The following is an 18849-nucleotide window of genomic DNA, read 5'->3' as shown; positions in this document are numbered from 1 at the left end:
AGCTTTGCCAAAAGACTGGAAGAAAAATTCACATCCCTGACAGAGATAAAATCAGAGGGGGAAAATGCAACCCATGGTGATGAAAGAGAAGGGAATGATTGGAACCATTTGAAGTGGATGAAAGGAAATGGCCTGATGTGATCCCAGGGGAGGTTTAGGCTGGATATTGGGAAGTCTCACAGTGGAAAGGCTGTCCAGCTTGGCACAGCTTCTCAGGGCAGTGGTGGAGGCCTCATTCCTAGAGGGATTTAAAGCTGTGTGGATGTGGCACCTGGGAACATGGGGCAGTGGTGGCCTCAGCAGCACCGGGTATGGTGGTTGCGAGGGTCCCAGGATGAGGGAAGAGATGAATCTGACTCCATATTCTTAAAAGGCTGATTTATTATATTTTATTATAAGAAATTATGTACTAGAACTATACTAAACTATAGAGAAAAGGATACATCAGAAGGCTAGAAAAGAATGAATAATAAAAACTCGTGACTTCTCAGAGAGTCCAACACGGCTGGCTTTTTGATTGGTCATTAAGTAAAAACAATTCACATGCTGGATAAACAATCTCCATATTGCATTCCAAAGCAGCAAAACACTATCTGAGGCTTCTCAGGTTCTCAGGAGAAACATCCTGGGCAAAGAGGATTTTTCAGAAAATATCATGGGGACAACCGGGGAATGGTTGGGCACCGTGATCTCAGAGGGCTTCTCCAGCCTGAAGGATTCCACGATTCCAAGGTCACCCTGTACACGGCCAGCACAGACACACCTATGCCTGCTGCAAGCATAATTTCTCTTCCTCTCCTTCGCTTGGCTGCCAAACATTCCCTGGCAGCAGGGAACACAGGAGCAGTCCTTGCTGTGGGAGAAGCCAGCAGGATTAGATCCAATTCCCTTCAGAAAGAGCTGACAGGATCCAGCCAGTCTGTCCCCAGCTGCTCAGGAAGCTCCTAGTCCCTTCCAGTAGCAAGAGAGAGAAATCACCTCATGCCAAGGGACAATGACACAAGAGCTGTGGGGAGACAGTGGGAGAGGGAGCAACAGCAGAGATGGGAGAGGAGCAACAGCAGAGCTTTGCAAAGGGAATACCTGCCAGATCAACCTCCAGGACCTGTGGAAAACATTTTCCAGCTGAGCTGTGGGTCCATCTACTTCTGTCTTCCACTCACTGACCTTTCAGCCACAGCCAGAAGCTGCTCTGGATGGAAGGTCCCCTCTGTGTCCACAGATGTGGCTTTTCTCTCACTGTCCCCATGGTCTATGGGGAGCTAAAGGAGAAGAAGAGGATTGAACAGGGAATAAAGTATCCATAAGTACAGCAGATATGGCCACATGCCCTCACTGAGGTCATATGACATTGTGATTAAATTCCCTTTTAGCTGGGAAAAGCAAGAGGAAAAAGAGGAAACATTCCTGGTCTCTTAGTTCGGAGTGCCAGCTATTGCCGGCGGCTACCCACCGGGCTGATGCCCAGCAGGGAGTGCCGGAAGCCGGGATAGCTCAGCGGGAGCTCAGGCAACCTAGGCAAGCTATAGTGATTTTCAGCTCTCAGTGATTATCAGCTCTCAGTGATTTCCAGCTCTTTAGCTTGCTAGGTACCGCAGCAGCAGACGCAGGGAGAGAAAGGAGAAGTGCTATATGAGGTTCCGCTGGGTTCTTTCATTCGGGTGTTCCGCGAAGGTTCCCATTGACAGCTCTTCTACCGAACCCGGCAGAATCAGGGGGTTTTTATACCCTACAGGGGTTTTGAAAACTGTCCAATAGTAAGGGTCAGGGGAAAGTGACCTATGGGCTTACAGAGAGATAAGCAGGGTCTGAAGGAGGAAGAGAGGGGCTGCTAGGGTCCAGTCATGCTGACTTGGCATTTCCTAGCTTTTAGGCCTCTGACCGCCAAGGCCTCGCAGGCCCTGAGCCTGCTACACTGGTCCCCATCCCTGACACCTTCCCTTTGCTGTGCCTGTCACCCTGGAGTGCCAGGAAAACAGGGAATGTTTTCCCACTGACTCAGGGCAGGGACAGATGGCATCTTGGGAAGAAATTCTTTCCTGTGAGGGGCCTGAGGCACAGGATGTCCAGAGAAGCTGGGGCTGCCCCTGGATCTCTGGCAGTGTCCAAGGTCAGGCCGGACTGGGCTTGGAGCAACCTGGGATAGTAGAAGGTGTCCCTACCCCTGGCAGGGAGTGGAGCAGGATGAGCTTTTAAGGTCCCTTCCACCCCAAGCCATTCCAGCATCCCACGGCTCCAGCTCTGGCAGGGCCCTGCCGGAGCCAGCAGCGCCTGCTGGGTCCCCCAGCCCGCGGTCTGAAGTTCCCCGCATTCCCCACCCGGGGTCCCCTCCCGGTGCCCAATTCCAGCTGCCTCCCCAGCTCTCCCTCTCGACACATCCCTGGGGCTGTGTTGGCCCTTTCCGAGCCTCTGCCCTGAGCTGACACCCTTTGCTTTGCCACCCCAGGGGCCACCCCAGCGATCGCTCCCGCTGGAATATCCCCCCACGCTGGGTGTGTGGCTGCTGGAAGCTGGGAGGTGCCTCAGGGTTGGGTTTTTGGAAGGACGATGGAGATTTAGCACCTATTGCAAGCGCTTGAGGGACTGCACGTTTGTACAAAAATGCTGATTTGTGCCCAGGGCTGCCTAAACACCCATCCTGAAGAATCCCAGGGCTTCTTCCTTCTTTCTCCACCACCATTCAGTTAAACTGCAACCTCTGGGAGATGGAAGGCTCCCACAGAGAAATGGAGGATTGCAGGGAGAGCAGAGTTCATCTAATCCCACTTGACCTCTGGTTCTTCAGCTCCTCCACGTAGATCCCTCAAAGGCCCAGGAGCTGGGGACCCAGAGCAGCGGAAGCCGGGGCTGGCAGGACTCTGCTGGATGCTCCTCGTGGTTCAGCCCTGTTTGCAGCTGAGAGCAGGCAGGGGATGGACACGGGGCTGGCAGGCAGGTGCTGTGCCCTGGCAGGACTTAATCAGCATCTCCAGTCACCTCCTGCTCCTTGGGGTGTCCCGAGGTGCCCTCACAACCCAGAACAAACACCCAAACTGGGAGCTACCACCCCATGGATCCCTGCCTTTGGGAGAGCCCATTTCCAACCTTTGAGAGCAAATGTGTTTTTCTGCCCTCATTTGCAGACCCTGAATGAGGAAGCTCTGGCTCTGGCGAGAGCTCTGGAGCTATGTTAGCACAGGAGTTGGCAAAGGAAATGGTGGGAACAAGGACACTGCACAGTCCACAGGCAGGAGCAGAGGGAGTAGAGAGGCAGGGAGCAAGGGGCTTGTCCCTAAGCAGGCATTTAATGCATCCTCTGGCCATTTTTCCAAGTGATACCTGCTGTGCACAAAACAAAGATAAGGTGGCCAAAAGCAAATCTCCATCACCGGGTCAGTGCCAATGTCCTCTGACCTGAGGCAGCTCTGGTGATTCCAGCTCTGCTCCTCCCCATCCCACCTGGGTAATTTCCAGCCATCCATGAGCAGGGGTCACTTGTCCCCTTGGTAAGGACAGCCCACAGCCCGGCCCAGAAATTCTGTGCTTGCAGAGGGATGCATCCAGCTCTGTTTCATGCCTGCATTGACCACTCCTGTGCATCCTCCTGGGAAATGCAGCAGGCCCTGGGATTCAGGCTCCCAGCCATGCCCAGCCCAGGTTTGCTTTCACCTTGGTCCCTTAGGTTTCTGTCCTCACAACAAATCCTGAACTGCACCCTGGATGACATCCGAGTGCTCCTCACCCAGCTCTAGAAGGCAGCAGAGGCATTCCCACAGCCCAGCCAAAGCAGAAAAGGGAGACAGAGCCAGAAGAAAGGGCCAGCAGGAGCAGTGCAGCAGCTGGAACAAATGGGGAGCACAGGGGGGCACGGATGAAGGCGGGGGGACACCTCAGCTCCCAGCCCAGCAGGTCTGGATAGATGCCGCGGCACAGCCATGGATCCAGGCCCAGCAGCTTGGGAGGTGCCGCTGCTCTGGGGCACCTCTGGCAAAGCACACGGAGCCTCTGGCACACAGAGGGAGTTTGCCTTTCCCTGAGCCCCTCATTTTCAGTAGTTCTGGTCTCAACACCCATTTCTGCTGTGCCTTCTGGACAGCAGGGAGGTGGAACCTTCCCAAAGGGGACGTTCTCACCAAAGTGTCCTCTGCCCCTTCTCCTGGCAGAGGGAATGCTGACCCTCCGAGCAAGACTCCAAGCAAGACCGAGTTCATCAACTGCTTCCAGAAAACCAAATGGGCTTTGAACCTCTTGGTGAGACATGGAGAAGTTTCCATCCCATGCAGGGACGGGGCTTTCCCCAGTGTATCCCAGCAGTGAGTGTTCAGAGGGAAATTAGAACAGAAAACACTGCTAAGGGACAAAGGTGTGAATTCTGGGTTCTTCAGAACCCAGGACAAACACTGTGTCATGTTTCTACACAAAGTGCCTGGGAATTTCATGGGCTGGGGGCTGCACTTTACCTGGTCCATCAGCACGTGCAGTCACAGAAGCCTGGGGATGGATGTGAGTCACCTGAGCTGAGGCTCCAGCTTGGCTGAGCAGATGAACACAGTCAGAGTTACATGGTTAAATACTTTTCACTGTTAGCCAGAGTCCAGAGCCTTGGCCAATTCCCACCATGGCTGAGGGCCCAGGGGCCTGAGCTAAAGCCCACAAGGGAAAGGGTCAGAGTGTGCTGCAGCCTGGGCAACATAACCCAGCTCCCAAAATAACATAGCAAGCCTATGTGCCATCTCTGGGGTACCAGAGCCTTTTGAGGACACAAATCAAATCAACAACTACCCCAGTGTGTAACTCTCATAGTTCAAACTCTATACAGTCAAGACATTTTGATTTTCCCCTTTCCTTTCTATTATTGAGAAAGCATGCAAAGGAAAAAAAGCCCAGTTTTCAAGTAAGCCAGCTTTTCTAAAGAACTGGAGAGGTGAAGTCACACTAGTTATAATATACCAATTTAATGTGAAATTAAAGCTTCCTGCAGGTCTTTTATAAACCAGTATCAATCCTGCTGCAATGTTGATTCTTCTGTTAAACAGGAAAAAAAACCTATCCCCCACAGCTATGCAGGTTCTCTATGCAACACACCAAAACTGTCTCCTCTGTCCCATCAAACCCAGCCACACACAGAGAATACAGTAACAGCAGCTCTTTAAAAACAATCCTATCTCAATTAACTGTTTCAGGACTGAAACCCTCCTTCAAACCCAGCTACGTTTGTGACTCAGCAAAAATGTCACAGTTCTCTGTGTTTGTTTTTATTTCAGTTCCCCTTTCAGATTTCCTGCCTCTGCCATGGAATGCTGCAAACACTCCTGGCACTGATGCCTCAGCCTCTTTAGGCTCTTTTTTTAATGGCTCTTTAAGTAACAGCCTCTGATTCTCAGCTCTCACAGCTTCCCCCATCTTACAACTTGAACAGTAAATAGTGAAAGATGAATGTGTTTTCAGTATTATTTTTATTCTGTTAAATGACTGAATTTATATGAAGATTAGCGGCAGATGAGTTTTGGACTGACAAGACTATTCAGACAGCTATAACCAAAGTGAGTTTACCAGTTTAAATATGGATCAGGTTGTCCTTCACTGGTTAAAGCAAGTAATTATAACTCTATAACCCCAAAGCCTTAGTACAGTAAAAGCTGAAGGAAATAGAATAAATCAAGCCCATAAATACCATCAGCTCTAAGCTAGTGAAAAAATTTTCCAAGTGACATAATCATGCCTTCTCCAGATTTGCTCTCTGCTGTGAATGGTCAGGGGTTGCCTCTGTTGCTATGAAAAGGTCCTACCTACATCAGGCCTGGTTTTTGTCCCTGTGGCTTGATTTTTCCCAAGTGTTCTTGAACACCTGCCCCTGGCTTTTGCCACATCTTGCCCTGACACAGCCACTCAGTGAGAAAAGCTTTGAAGTTGGCTCCAGCCCTGCCTTTTGTTCACAGCTCCAAGGCCCTGTGGAGCCTGGCACCAATTAGGCAGCAGGTAATTAATAAGTCTCTCTCAGAGAAAGAGAAATTTCTGGCACTGGGAAGGGCTTTTCCTCTTAACTGAAACCAGCTCACTGGTATTGTCCTTCACACTCATAGCAACTCTTCTGACAAGCACCAGCACATTTCCATTATTACAGACTCACCCTCCTAGGACAGAAAAAAAGTCTGCCACACTGCAAACAAAGACTCTCAGTCAAATTCACCAGGACCTCCCCAGAGCTCTGGCTGATAAAGCTTTCAGCAGCTCCAGCCAAAACTTAATGTCTGGCAAACAAAATGTTCTGGGAAAACGTTGTGCCTTCTATAAATGCATTTTTCTGCCAGATCCATCCTGTTTGTTTTAAAATCTGGAGAGGCTGACTCAGCCTGGCTTCTACAGGAGCTAAGAGAACATGATGGATTGAGGGGAAGGTGGAGGGAATGGAGTGTGGGGAGGGGAGACAGAGGGGCAGAGCTGAGCCTCACTTGGCCCCTGCTGCTGCACGGAGCTGCTGCTCCTGCCCAGCTGCTCACACAAAGTTTAAGTACACATTGCCCACATCCTTCAGCCTGTTTTTGGTGTCCAGGCAATTTTCCAGCATGTCTTTTGTGGGCAGGGAGCTGTCAGTGCTGGTGGCAAATTGCCGCGGGGCATTCCTGCCCAACAGGTGGCATTTTTGCTCCTCCTTGGCAACTCTGTCCAGCAAGACTCCTCAGATGTCCTTGGGCGTCCCTGGCATGCCAAACATGCTGAACAAGCCCAGGCAGTCCTGTCCCACCAGGCGGCAGAACTTGGCCAGCTTCTCAAACCTGCTCGTGTTCTGGAAGCACTCATCGACCAGACCAGCCTCCCGGCAGCAATCCTTGGCAAGGCTGTCACTATGGAAAGCTCAGCCGGCTGCAAAGCCTGCATGGCGATCTGCATCTTGATCTGTTTGTCAGACCCCCACAGAGTCCAGATCCAGTCCAAACAGGGAGGACTGCTGCTTGGTCATTTTGCTGGTCATGATCTGCTCTGCCATGACCTTTCCCACGCAGAAGACGATGAAGTTGACCAGGAAGATCTCGCTCAGTGTGTTCGTGGCTGGCTGAAATTTGCTTTGAGGATCCACGAAACCCAGATAGTCCCTTCAGCCTTTGAGATGCATAGAACACACCTTGGCTGAAGACTTCACAGATGACCAGCATTTCAGCCTTGTTCTCCTGGTTGTCCTACTGGGAGACCTTCTGGCCCATTTTCTCTGCCAGAGGAGGTTGTTTCCACATGTAGACTGCCTCAGGGACAAACCTTTATTTTCTAGCAAAGGCTCTGCAGGTGCTGGGCTCAGCCAGACCTATTCAGCTGCACATGGATACCTGCAGCCTTCCCAGTGAAGGTGATGGCAGAACTGAGCTCTGTGCGCCCACAGGGCAGCCGGGCTTTCTCCTGGGTGTGTTTCTCCACAGCTGACTAAGCAGTGACAAGCCCAACAGGTCCCATAGCTTTCACACTTAGTGAATTCATCTGTGCTTGTTTTCCTTATTGTTAATTCTGGCACTATTTCTTTGGCTGATGTTATCTCATTCCAGTATGATCTTATCTCCTTGGATCTCCTTTTTAGGACTATTGCACAGAAACCAGGTTTTTTGCACAAGGTGTTGCCTGGAGATAAAACCACCTTCTTCTTTTTATGTCCAGAGAAGGGAGATTAACACTTGGGACCAGAGAGAGTCTCTTTCACAGCAAGAAGGGACAGAACACCCTGGGAGGGCTCCCTCTGGAGAACACATACTGAGCAATGATCATGTAACTTCTCACCACACCAAACCCAAGATGGTTCAAATCTGGACCCCAGAAATAACTAAAAAGTCTTGATATAGTTGATTTCTTAGCTGTTAGTCGAGCCCTGCTGCAGACACTACTGACAAACTAATTAATGAGTCAACAAAAAAATGTGTAATTTTGCCCCTTCCATGGGGCAAGAACAAGCTTCCATGGAAAATTAAAAGGAAAAAAAAAGAGGATGTGAAAAAGGAAACCAGCTTCCAGAAACACTTGGCATTTTCCACAGACTTTACTGGATTTCACATGGTAATACACAGCAGTTACAATGTCCTCTCCAAAGAGGCAACAATTAAACACCTCGATGGTATGGACAGTGTGCACACAAACACCAAACACCTAAAAACCTCCTGACTTCATCGCCTCTCTCGTGTCTCCACCCTGTAAGAGAACCAGGGCCCAGATGGTAGCTCTGAGGGGATGACCTGGCTGCCAGCAAAGTGTTGTTTGGAGCAGAATGCTGCTTACACTGCACTTCAATAAATGATCATAAATGATCACTGCCCTCACTAATAACACTCCAGATAAACTGGAGAGTGTTTGTGGCTATTTCAGGACACAGTATTGTGTCACTGGCTCCCTTTTCCCCCGCTGTGAATACCCAGTCCTGTCCAGCAGCCAGTGACTAGTGAGAGCCATCCAGAGGAATACTTTTGTTTGGAAGCCTGTACCACATTTCCCAATGCTTCCACAGGGTTTTATGTTCAACTTCCTCGTAAATAATAACAATATTGCAGAATATTCACAAAAAGGGAGGCCTGAATCCACATCCCAAGTACCCTAAACCTTCCCACATTAAATTTTGCATCTTGGTACATCAATACTCACCTACACTGCACATTCTTCAAAAGTCCTTACATTATTCATACATTATTCTAAAGCTGGAATATGCCTCTGATCCAACAGGAGCTCCCTGAAAATCCTAGGAAGAACCTTTCTTCCTTTCCTAGCTTTTTTAACAGTGTTTCAGAAACACCCCTGAAGTCAGCACAAACCCCAAATCCCCTGCATGACACCAGGAATGATTTCACTTCCAGTAAGGAGAGTGACAAAACGAGCGACAAAATTTGGCAAAGCAACACCACTGCAAGGAACAATTCCAGCTGGACTTTTGTTTGCCTTTTATAGAGCAAAGCAGCTTCATGCCATTGTGCTAAAATACATGCAACATTCAACCCCATACAAATGACCACTAGAATAAAAAGTTACTTTTGTTTGTGTGCTTGCTTTTGGCTAGGACACCTTGCAATACTAGAAGTCTGACACAAGATTCCCACTGGCTAGTTAGGAATTTTAAAACCTGATGATCCTCAAGAGCAGAGGAGCTGTGCTTTAAGAAGGTAAAATGATGAGCAACACATTTGATATCTGAATTTTGGAGGAGACGTCCCACCTTAGGCTTAATAACATGAAATAATATCTTTCCTATACATTTCTCTATATAACTTTATTTTTCTTGCAACTACACCATCTTCGTGTTAGTCACAGCACAGAAATATCCCTTCCATATGCAGGGAGTACTTTCAACTTTAAGGATTTTTTTTTAAATCATGGAAGTGTTAATAACCTTGTTGAACACACTAACTACTGCTGCTGGGGACAAGAAAGAAGAAGACATTTTAAAATGTGCAGTTCCTGGATGAGTCACTGCTAGAAAAAACATGCTTTAGAATAGTTTCATCTCAAATGGAAAATCATTAAACTATACATTCAATATAAAGCAATGAAAGCAAACAGTTCCAAAGGTCAGCCTGCCTTTCCCAGTAACCAGCTGGTATGCAAACTGGCATAATTTTTTTACAATCTTCTCCCCTTCCCTCGCACACTTTCAACTTTCCATCACTCTATCTCACAAAATTTAAATTTTTGCTTTTATATGTACTTCATAGACTTATTTTTTCTATTTTTTCTACTTTTTTAATAAAACAGTATAAAAATAGGAGCAACAGTCAAGAGCTACCAGGGAGCTTACAGAGGGCACGGATGACTAAAATCCTACATTGGATAGGGCTGAACTGGTGTTTGTGCCAAAGAAAAGCACTTAGAGAAGTAACTTCTATTTTTCAGCTGTGAGCGCAGAGAGAGCTGATGTGTGCTATCTACAGATGCAACACCTTCACCTAACACATTCTGTTCCTTTCAAACAGTACAAAGGATTATCTGAGGCCAGGAATAAGCAAAAGGAGCACTAGCATACCACATCAATTTCAACACAACACTCTGAAACATATTACCAGTTTGTACATTAAATAGAGTTAAAACAATTACCATTCACCAGTGTCTGGGTGGTTTTTATGGCAACTTAAGTAGGCACATTGATTTTCTCCTTTTCTCTTTAAAATTCTCCACTCCTCAGTGTTACTTCTAACAAACAGAAGCAAGAGCAATGTAAAGAACATGATCTTCTGCCCATCATATGGAACAGGGATGTCCTTGCATGCAGGAGAATGAGCCTTTGTCAGTGCCTGGTGGTGACTGTCACACGTTGGAGTCCTCATCTGTTATACTGGTGCTAGGAGAGCGAGTGGCAAAGTCTTTGAACATTTCATCTTCCTTCAGCATGTGCTGGAAAGGGAAGGAGGAAAGAGTCAAGGTTTCTCAAAACTGGAGTCAGTCACCTGTCCTGTGCTGGGCAGCAAACACTGCCTGCCAGTCACTGCTTTGTTCTGCTGAGGGAGGTTTTCACCCACCCTGTTGCAAAACCAGTTCACTGCTGTCTGCTGGCCCCAGTGGCTAGGGCTTTCCACCCAGAAAATGCAGCCTGACTCCCAGCTGGAAACGCCCTGACCATGGGCAATGGGGCTGTGTCCTCTGCCCTCCCTGGTGTGTGGGGAGCCAGCACAGGCCACCAAACCTACCCACCAGGATGGATAGGTACCTTCCTGAACCATTTGGGTTTTTTGTGCCCTCTGTCTCTGCAGGAGACCCAAAGGACCTCACTGACACTGTTTAACGTGAATGACTGCCAAGGGGTTCGCACCCATCGCACAGAGACCTTACTGCACAGACCTCATTCACAGACTTACTGTCAGGTTGTTGATGCCTTCAGAAAATGCTCCTATTTGCCTCACCGTCCCTTCTGAATCTTCCATCTATAAAAACCAAAATGAATAATGAATTAATAACAACTTATTTGTATCATAGAGTGGAATCATAGAATGGACTGGGTTGGAAAAGACCTTAAAAATCATCTCAGTGCAATCCCCTGCCATGGGCAGGGACAGCTTCCACTATCCCAGGTTGCTCCAAGCTCTGTCCAACTTGGCCTTGGACACTGGCAGGGATGGGGCAGCCACAGCTTCTCTAGGCAACCTGTGCCAGGGCCTCACAACCCTCACAGAGAAGAACATTCTTCTAATATCCCAAACCTCCTGAGATCCAAACCCACTCTCTGTCAGTGTGAAACCACTCCACCTTGTCCTGCAAGGACAGAGTGACAATTAAGTGCAGCACACAATTTACTGATTACACCTGAGATGTTCAGACCAAGGGAGAGGCATGGGCTGTCAGCAGGGGAGAGTTACTCCAGAACAGGCCCTAAAGGTGATGCATTCACAGCTTCAACCTCCTTGGAAGCAGACCCTTTTATCACTAATGAAGTGTGACAGCAAGAGGTCAGGGCCTTCACGGGCCAAAGCAAAAGGAAGACTTCCCTGGGAAATGGAAGGTTTTCCCACCAAACCTGACAGCTCAAAGACACAGAATTGTTAGAAGTGGCTTACCTGCTCTAGCTTGTCCAAATCATCATCATCATATACTCGGATATCCAGGCCAGGCTTAAAGCCCTTCTTCGATGCACTCCCAGATGCCCGCCCTAGCTCCATAGAACACACATACTCCTCTACATCATCCTGCTTCTTCTTCCTCAGGTTCCCAAAATTGCTGAAGGTAAGTTTCTTTGGCTTAAAAGTGAAGAGAAATTTTCCAAGGAGTTAGAGAATCAGCAAAGAACAGGCCTACTCTTTCCCTTGTTTCCATGACAAAGGGTCAAAACACCAATGCTCTAGTACACAGATCTTCTGAATTTCATTTCAATGGCATCTGAAAGGAGAATGTGCTCTCTCATTCTACCACTCTTAAGACACCACCATTTAAACGATCCCAAATGAGGTGAAAATTTCACATTAAACCATGAGTCTGTAAACAGTAAGGGACAGTCTCCCTCCCAAACATCTCTCAGTACAGACAGAAGGACAACATGAGTGCTACCTCTTGTATCTGCAAGAGGCTGAAAAGAGGCCTGTTCTTGGTAGACACAAGTAGTCAGCTCCAGATCTCCCAGATCCTGCTCTCATACTTCTTTCCTTAGGAACCAACCCCTTTTATCAGACCTTACTGATGCACTCTCCCAGCATGGATACAACCGGAGATCCAAATGCTTCCCTGGAACCTCCCACCCCTCCCAGAACAAGTGGTCTACCTTGACTTTGGCAGTTGCTGTCAGGAGGACGTAGTCTGGGGACTCCATGGCTTCACGCTTCTGCTGCTGGGCCTCCTGCCCCACCAGGAGGTTGAAATGAGTGGCCAAGTGCCGCCTCAGCAGCGTCTTGTTGGGTGGGATGTTCAGGATCTGGGCCATGGTTTCTACATTGAAACGGGGCTCCAAAACCTGGGAATCCAATCACAGAGAATCCAGCTGAAGCCAGTACTGTCTGATGAGATCTCAAGGGCATCCAGGCCTATCTTGGTCACTCCCTAAGGCTGCTTCAGGATTTTTGTTTGTATTTTAGAGGAAATATACAACAAAGGAGGAGGAAAGAATGTTAGCTAATTAAAGGATTCCTAAAATACTACCTCCAGGCTTTCCTTCTGGAGTTATAAATAGGAACAATAGGCAGGTAAGAAGAAATGAACAGATAAATCCACCCTTAACTGAAGTACTGTGTGAAGCTGCCACAAAATGTTCACCCAGTATCATCTTCCAATTCTGAAAAAGGTAGCCAGAGGAATCATGGAAAATAAACAGACACAGAATGTCTGGAGCAGGGATATAACTCCTAATCACCACAACAAACTTCTGCAGATATAAGTCTCTTGTCTGGAGTATGTGATGCTAGAGCAATTAAAAACAATCCTGGTTTGACGGTGTAATCCCAAATTTTATAAAGGTAACAAGCTTCCCCCACAAAAGAAAACCATACCCAGGTTAGGAAGGCAGAAAGTGGCTGTTCAACAGCATGGCAGCACTGTAGGACAGGAGTTGGAGAATGCCATACCAAAATAGAATTGTGAGGGGAATAGAGTGTATTAAACCACACTACTTCCCCTCGAGACATTCATATCCTTTAAACCATAAGGTAAGAAACTTCTTTTTAAGCAGAATAAGCAGAAAAGGCATGTGCAGCAAAGAAAATGTCAGAACATTGACCTAGTGGTTCCCAGATATCTTTTTTTTCCTAAAATGGAAGAAGCCACCCAAAAGCTCACCATCAGCCCCCCGTGCACTCCGCTGCCCCGCAGGTTGGGCGCGTACTCTGCCAGATCCACAGAGCGCAGCCACTCCATCACACGGTGGTTGGTCCACTGGGTGACCTCAGAAGGTGTCACATTATTCTGCCAACAGAAGGGACAGGCAGGTAAGGAGACATCCCAAATCAGCTGAATCCTAGCCCCAATCTTTACTGAAACATACTTCTCCTGCCCTTAAGGAATACAATCCTACTTTGCACTTGAGAAAAGAATCTCTTTCTGGATTGCTACCTCACAGCAAGAGCAGTGTAGGGATGGGTCTGGGCAGGGGTGTGTCAGGTCATTTGATTATTGTGCTGTGCACTAGGGTTATTTGCCATTTTTACCAGTAGAGCTGAAAATTCAGCTGGTTCCATGAGATGCTGCGCTGTTCTTGCAAATACACATTGTGGATCTAAATCCAAGAGTCTGGGTTGCTCTATCATCCATTGCCCTATCCAGCATTTGCTGCTTCCAAAACAGATGGCAGTCTCCTGTCTGGTAATGGAGCCAAGCTCCTTTTACACAGAAAATTTTGACTCAACCATCAGTTTTCTAGAGAGTTGCACAAGACTTATGGCAAGAGTGCACCGAATTCAAGATTATTTGTTTTCCAGACAGCACATCAGACACTGGGCCAAAACAGCCAGGTGTTGGCTTGGAGGAGAAGCGGGAGACTTGGAAAGGGGGACATGAGTTTGGGGTCATGGCAGGTAGAGAAAAGTAAGTGATGGCAGAGCTTGAGGTTAAAAGAACAACATGAGAAACAGGAAACTAAAAATGAAGCAGAATGAGGAGACAGGAGGAGAGAGCAGAGCAGGAGTAATCAAACACCAGGGATAAAGCCCTAGAGGACTCCTCTTCACAGCTTCCTCGTAAAGCAGTACCTCATCAGATGGCCTCCTGCGCAGGCAGTTGGGCTCAAAGTTGTTTATTCTCAAAACCTGAATGGCTCTTTTGATGCTGAGGTGGTGAAGGACACTGATGACCTTCAAGGAGAGCAGATCATCCTGTCAAAGAGCAAGAGGGAGTTAATAAACAGAGACATGCTTATTCATGGGAGCAGCATCCTCCTGGAGGGGACTGCCTTAGCCTCTGGCTTAAAATGGCAAATCTGACACATCTGGGGGAAGATTTTAATATGTCAGAGAGATTATTTATACCAAACCATTGTCCCAAAATAAAAACTTCCTGTGTTGCACTGCACTACCTCTTGGGGAATGTTTTTCACACAGGGTACAGAGCTTAGTACAAGAAACATGGGGTAACAAGGAGGGAAAAAGGGTGAGATGACACATCCTCAGTGACAGGTTAAGAGCCAGGAGAGCACCAACACACTACACTAGACTCAGCTGGCATTTAATCCTGCCAGAAGTTACCTCAAATGTCCAGTGAGAAGTTTAACTGAAAAAATAAATTACCCCGAAAACTGAGACATTCTCTATGGTTAGAATAAAAAAGAGAGAAGAAGAAAGTGTCTCAAAGTCCAAGTGTAATTTGGCTAACTTAAATAAATTTATGCACCCTTGTTCCAGGGTTATCCTGGCTTAATCTTTTCAGTTTTACTTATAAGTTATGAGCACTGGAATCTATTTTGTCAGATATTTAAGACAAGATTCTTTGCTTACCCAAACATCCCACTGCGTTCACCTAACTTTGTGATGAATCTGACAGTAGGTTACTATGTCATGGTTTGCTATTTCATTTATTATAAAATAATAAATGTTCCTTATTATTTATTTTGAGTCGGAGTAACTTCAAAAGATCGTAAGTATTAGTTTAATATTTTGCATATTCTGTTTGGTTATTTACGGTGAATCAGTTGTCATAATCTGATGGTTAAACTTGCTCTAAAAATATCCCCAGTGATCTAGAGTTACAGGGCAGTGACAATGGTAGTAAAGTCTTCCAACACAACGTCAAACTTAATGGAGGCTGCTGGCATCACACCTCCCAGGGTCAAGAAGGAGAAGATAATAATAAGGAGAAGAAATAATCTTATAATAAATAAAATTGCAAACCATTACATAAAACCTATGCAAAACACATGCAAGTGTGGCATGAAAAGGTAACTCATGGTTCATGAGACAGCAGGGCTGTGATTGATTTCTTCTTTGTTGTGCAGAAAGAATTAATATTAGCAATGTTCAATTTGCATTTGTGTCCCTAGAGAAAGAAAGTCTTATCTCATCTTACCTGAGCCCTTACACAGAGGAAACCTGACTGGCAGTGAAGTGGGGAGAGGGGAGGTGATGCCTGTGCTAAGCACTTTGAAATGCAAAAGCTGTTAAGTGTAGCCTGCTTTCAAACAAGCTGGCTCTCAGAACTGCAATTTTCTTCAAAGGAAATTGCTTGGGTTTTCTTCACCTAAGCATCCATGTAAGAAAGCAAGCAAGCTGATAGAATACTTGCTAACTGAAGAAAAAGATTCCACCTGCTTCTATTAATTAATAACAATATGAACAACAAAAGCATGAATGGCAACCACAGCATTTGCACACCTTTGTGTACAAAAGCCCTGCCTCAGCACACCAGTGTCACACACAGCTGTTAAGCTCAGGATTGTCCATTTCTCATGCATGAGTCCAAATTCTTGCATACTGTGTTTGCTCTTCCACCGGAACCTAGTAGCTCTAGAGATGAAAAGAACTTAGGAAATGTTTGCAGGTGAGCCGTTAGTAGCTGATTTCTATAGGTTACAGCTATTGGCATGAACACAGGACACTCGTTAGGGTTTAAAGGGGTCATTTGAACACTGAGAAGCCAAGAACATGGAAAGGATGTCAGGAGAGGAAGAAACCATTTACTCACCACAGTCATGTAATGGAGCATGCGGCCATCCACCTTCCCCCCATCAAACTGGGTCTTATACTGGGGCAGGCCAATGTCATCCAGCCACCCTAGGGCAGGACAGACACTCCTGTTAAGAGTGGCAGCCACATTACCCAGCACCACTTACTGCGCCCATCCTCAGTGCCCCAAATTAGTCATGGTTAAGGACCCCTATCCAAAGCTACTGCTTCAGCATGCAGTAAAATCTTACTGGTAACCCAGTGGTAATCCAATTTTCCATGGTTGTTCTCCTCTTCAGATCCCAGTGCCTGCAGAGCAAGCTGGAGCTTCTTCCGATGCAAAGGGTGCTTTATCCCAAGCTCCTGTGAAAGGAAGAAAAGCAGTAAATCTAGAGACAATACTGTTTTATTCCTCACTCTGCTGAGTGACAAAGGGTTTCTGAGAGTCACACTTTCACAGCATTGCTGGTGACCTGGCAGGTGCATTTTCTTTTTGCTGAATTTCAGTGTTGTTTTAGCAGACATTCAGCACTGGGAAAGGCGCACTTACTGGGGTGGATTAGTTTCAAAGTGTGACAGATTAATTTAAGGAGTGGTGGATTCTAAACTGCATTAAAATGTTGGCTACAATATTTTCATACCAGGTTAAAAAAATTCCCACAATATAATAAAAATGTTAGCATTCAAAAATACTTGCTAGGATTAATTAATCCTCTCCCACTTAGGTAGGTGAAGTTAAAATAATTATTTAGTTAAGAGCATAGGAATGTCCCAGGAATTACTGAAATTTATTAATGTTTCCAAATGTGTAACATAATTTCGCAGTTTAGTTGCAAGTGCAGCCATTCCAGGACCTCTTTAATCCCATTTCACTTTCAGGAGTGCCTTGTGATTAATGTTACCTCTGATAGCACTATTATAAGCCATTATGTTCATAATACACTTCTTTTATTCAGCTGTAGTCTAACTACACAGTTGAGAAAACAGGCTTACTATTTGGTGAAGAGAGTGATTTTTTAAAAGCTGAAAATTCAAACTTTATCAAATACTATGGATTAAAAGTTTAAATTGAATCAATTTCTTCTTTGTTTCTCATTTTTAAAATCAGACAAGCAATTCTGCAACAATTAGAGACTGATCAACCTGTGTGTAACAAATCCTCCTTCCTCTTTGTATAAAGTGGACAGAAAACAATCAGAACAAAACAGCACTGTTTTACACCCTTCTCACATAGGCATAAAATAACTGTAGCATATATGGGTGCTAATGAAGCAGGGCTACAAACCTATATATAATGAGGCAGTCTCACATATATATTTTGAGAGGGTGCTACAGTCAATTGATGTGTCCAAGCTTAATAAAGTTAAATCACATATTTCTAATTATTAGCTTCATTACAGAGCATTAAATTTCTACAAAACTTCAGCTAAAAAAAATTGATCTGGCATCATTGCAGGTGACAGTATTTTGAAAACTCATCTAGTTTACATTTTTTACCAGGTGCACTTTACAGACCTGATTTACATGCACAGAAATGGTGATTTTTTTTGATACCTTTATTTGAAAGGGGTGTTTCTGGTATTCCTCACCTTTTCCAGATCCTGCTGAGAAGCCTGCAGAAGTGTTTGCCCAGACAATATCCAGTGCCTGCCATTACTGATGTAGGAGCCAAGCCCTTGGTCCTGGAGCCAGTTGCAAACCTGCTCCTTGGTCCACTTAGCAAATGGCATGTCCAGCTCACTGCAGGAGATGTTACCCAAAATAGACTGATAAATCCTGTGCTTGCAATCTCCTGTTCTCATAAATAATGATAAAGCCAAAAGCTAAGCCTAATTCACATCTTGTGGCAGCTGGGACAACCTCTGAGGGGGAACCATCAGCACAAAAAAGTGCTGGCACTGCTGATCTGTTGCCACTGTCACAATAGCCATCTCTGCTGCCTAGCATGGCTACAGCTCTGGAGTGAGACTGGAATGTTTCACTTTCTCCTTTACTCCCTGAAAGTGCAGCAGGAAAGGCACAGAAGGAGTATCTGTCAGTGTCACATGAGGGTTCACACGCTGCCTCATTGCCCCATCCTGCAAAGGCGAGAGCTTAACAGCAGGACCCCACCACCCAGCCCACCTCAGCCCTGCAGGGACCCTCTCTCAGAGGAGGAAGCGGCCTTGTTTTGCCCAGTCAGGAGAGGGGATGTTTCATTTTCGCACTGCCCTTCTCCTCTGGGCCCTGTGCTCGGCTGGAGCTGCTGGGACCCAAGCACTGACACGTTGGCCGCACTTGTGCCTGACCTGTGGGACTGCCCCAGGTCCCGAGACCAGCCCAGGCGGGGCCCTGCAGTTGCTCTTGTCCCTCCTCTTTTGAACTCTGTCTCAGACATGTCATCTGGGTTGAAGGTGGTGGACTGACTTCTTTTAAGCCTAAAGAAAGAAAGCAAGCACATTCACATTTGGCTAAGGAAAAGGCATGTTGCTGCTGCCACTGCAACCAACACAGGCAAGATCTCCCCCAGGGCTTGCAGACCCTCTTCTATCTGTTACCCAATACACTGTTACCTCTCCCAAATACCACATGGGCTGCTGCTCTTGGGATATTAAACCACAGAGCCACACACTGGCAGAGGAGAAAGGAAGGTATGTCCACAGCAAACCCCTGCCCAAGCCCCAGCTCTGGAGAATGGTCATCTCTCATCTTTTACTTACCTTCCAAACAACTTCTTGATTCCTCTGGCCTTTTTCCTGGAATCTGGAGAAGGTGGTGTCATCTGCAAACTATCTTTTGGGCAAGGGGGCAAGCCAGCCAGATCCAAGTGGTCTGCAGATCCCTTCTCCGTTTCAGCTGTTAG

The 18849-nt window shown here is 46.6% G+C and overlaps 2 protein-coding genes across 23 annotated transcripts in view; both read right to left on the bottom strand.

Moving 5' to 3' along the window:
• Positions 1–363: 363 nt before the first annotated feature.
• REP15 (RAB15 effector protein) lies at positions 364–7211 on the bottom strand. Its single transcript, XM_064420722.1, is given in 4 exon segments — positions 364–6810; positions 6813–6913; positions 6915–7072; positions 7074–7211. Coding segments are annotated over 4 exon segments (732 nt in total). The 3' UTR covers positions 364–6475.
• Positions 7212–7980: 769 nt separating this feature from the next.
• Positions 7981–18849, bottom strand: part of PPFIBP1 (PPFIA binding protein 1) — a 104790-nt gene continuing 93921 nt past the window's right edge. For all 22 annotated transcript variants that reach the window (XM_064420689.1, XM_064420691.1, XM_064420690.1 and 19 more), the window contains 11 exons: positions 18707–18842; positions 18296–18424; positions 17597–17747; positions 16259–16370; positions 16027–16115; positions 14103–14225; positions 13195–13320; positions 12188–12376; positions 11490–11669; positions 10794–10859; positions 7981–10332 (listed from right to left, as the gene is read on the bottom strand). In XM_064420689.1, coding sequence (XP_064276759.1) covers positions 10246–10332; positions 10794–10859; positions 11490–11669; positions 12188–12376; positions 13195–13320; positions 14103–14225; positions 16027–16115; positions 16259–16370; positions 17597–17747; positions 18296–18424; positions 18707–18842 — 1388 coding nt within the window. In that variant the 3' untranslated portion in view covers positions 7981–10245. The remainder of the gene's footprint in view (positions 10333–10793; positions 10860–11489; positions 11670–12187; positions 12377–13194; positions 13321–14102; positions 14226–16026; positions 16116–16258; positions 16371–17596; positions 17748–18295; positions 18425–18706; positions 18843–18849) is intronic.

Source organism: Passer domesticus, chromosome 5 (genome assembly GCF_036417665.1).
Source record: "Passer domesticus isolate bPasDom1 chromosome 5, bPasDom1.hap1, whole genome shotgun sequence".
Lineage (NCBI taxonomy): Eukaryota > Metazoa > Chordata > Aves > Passeriformes > Passeridae > Passer > Passer domesticus.
The sequence above is the reverse complement of the archived record's forward strand: the minus strand, read 5'-3'. Positions and strand labels throughout refer to the sequence as shown.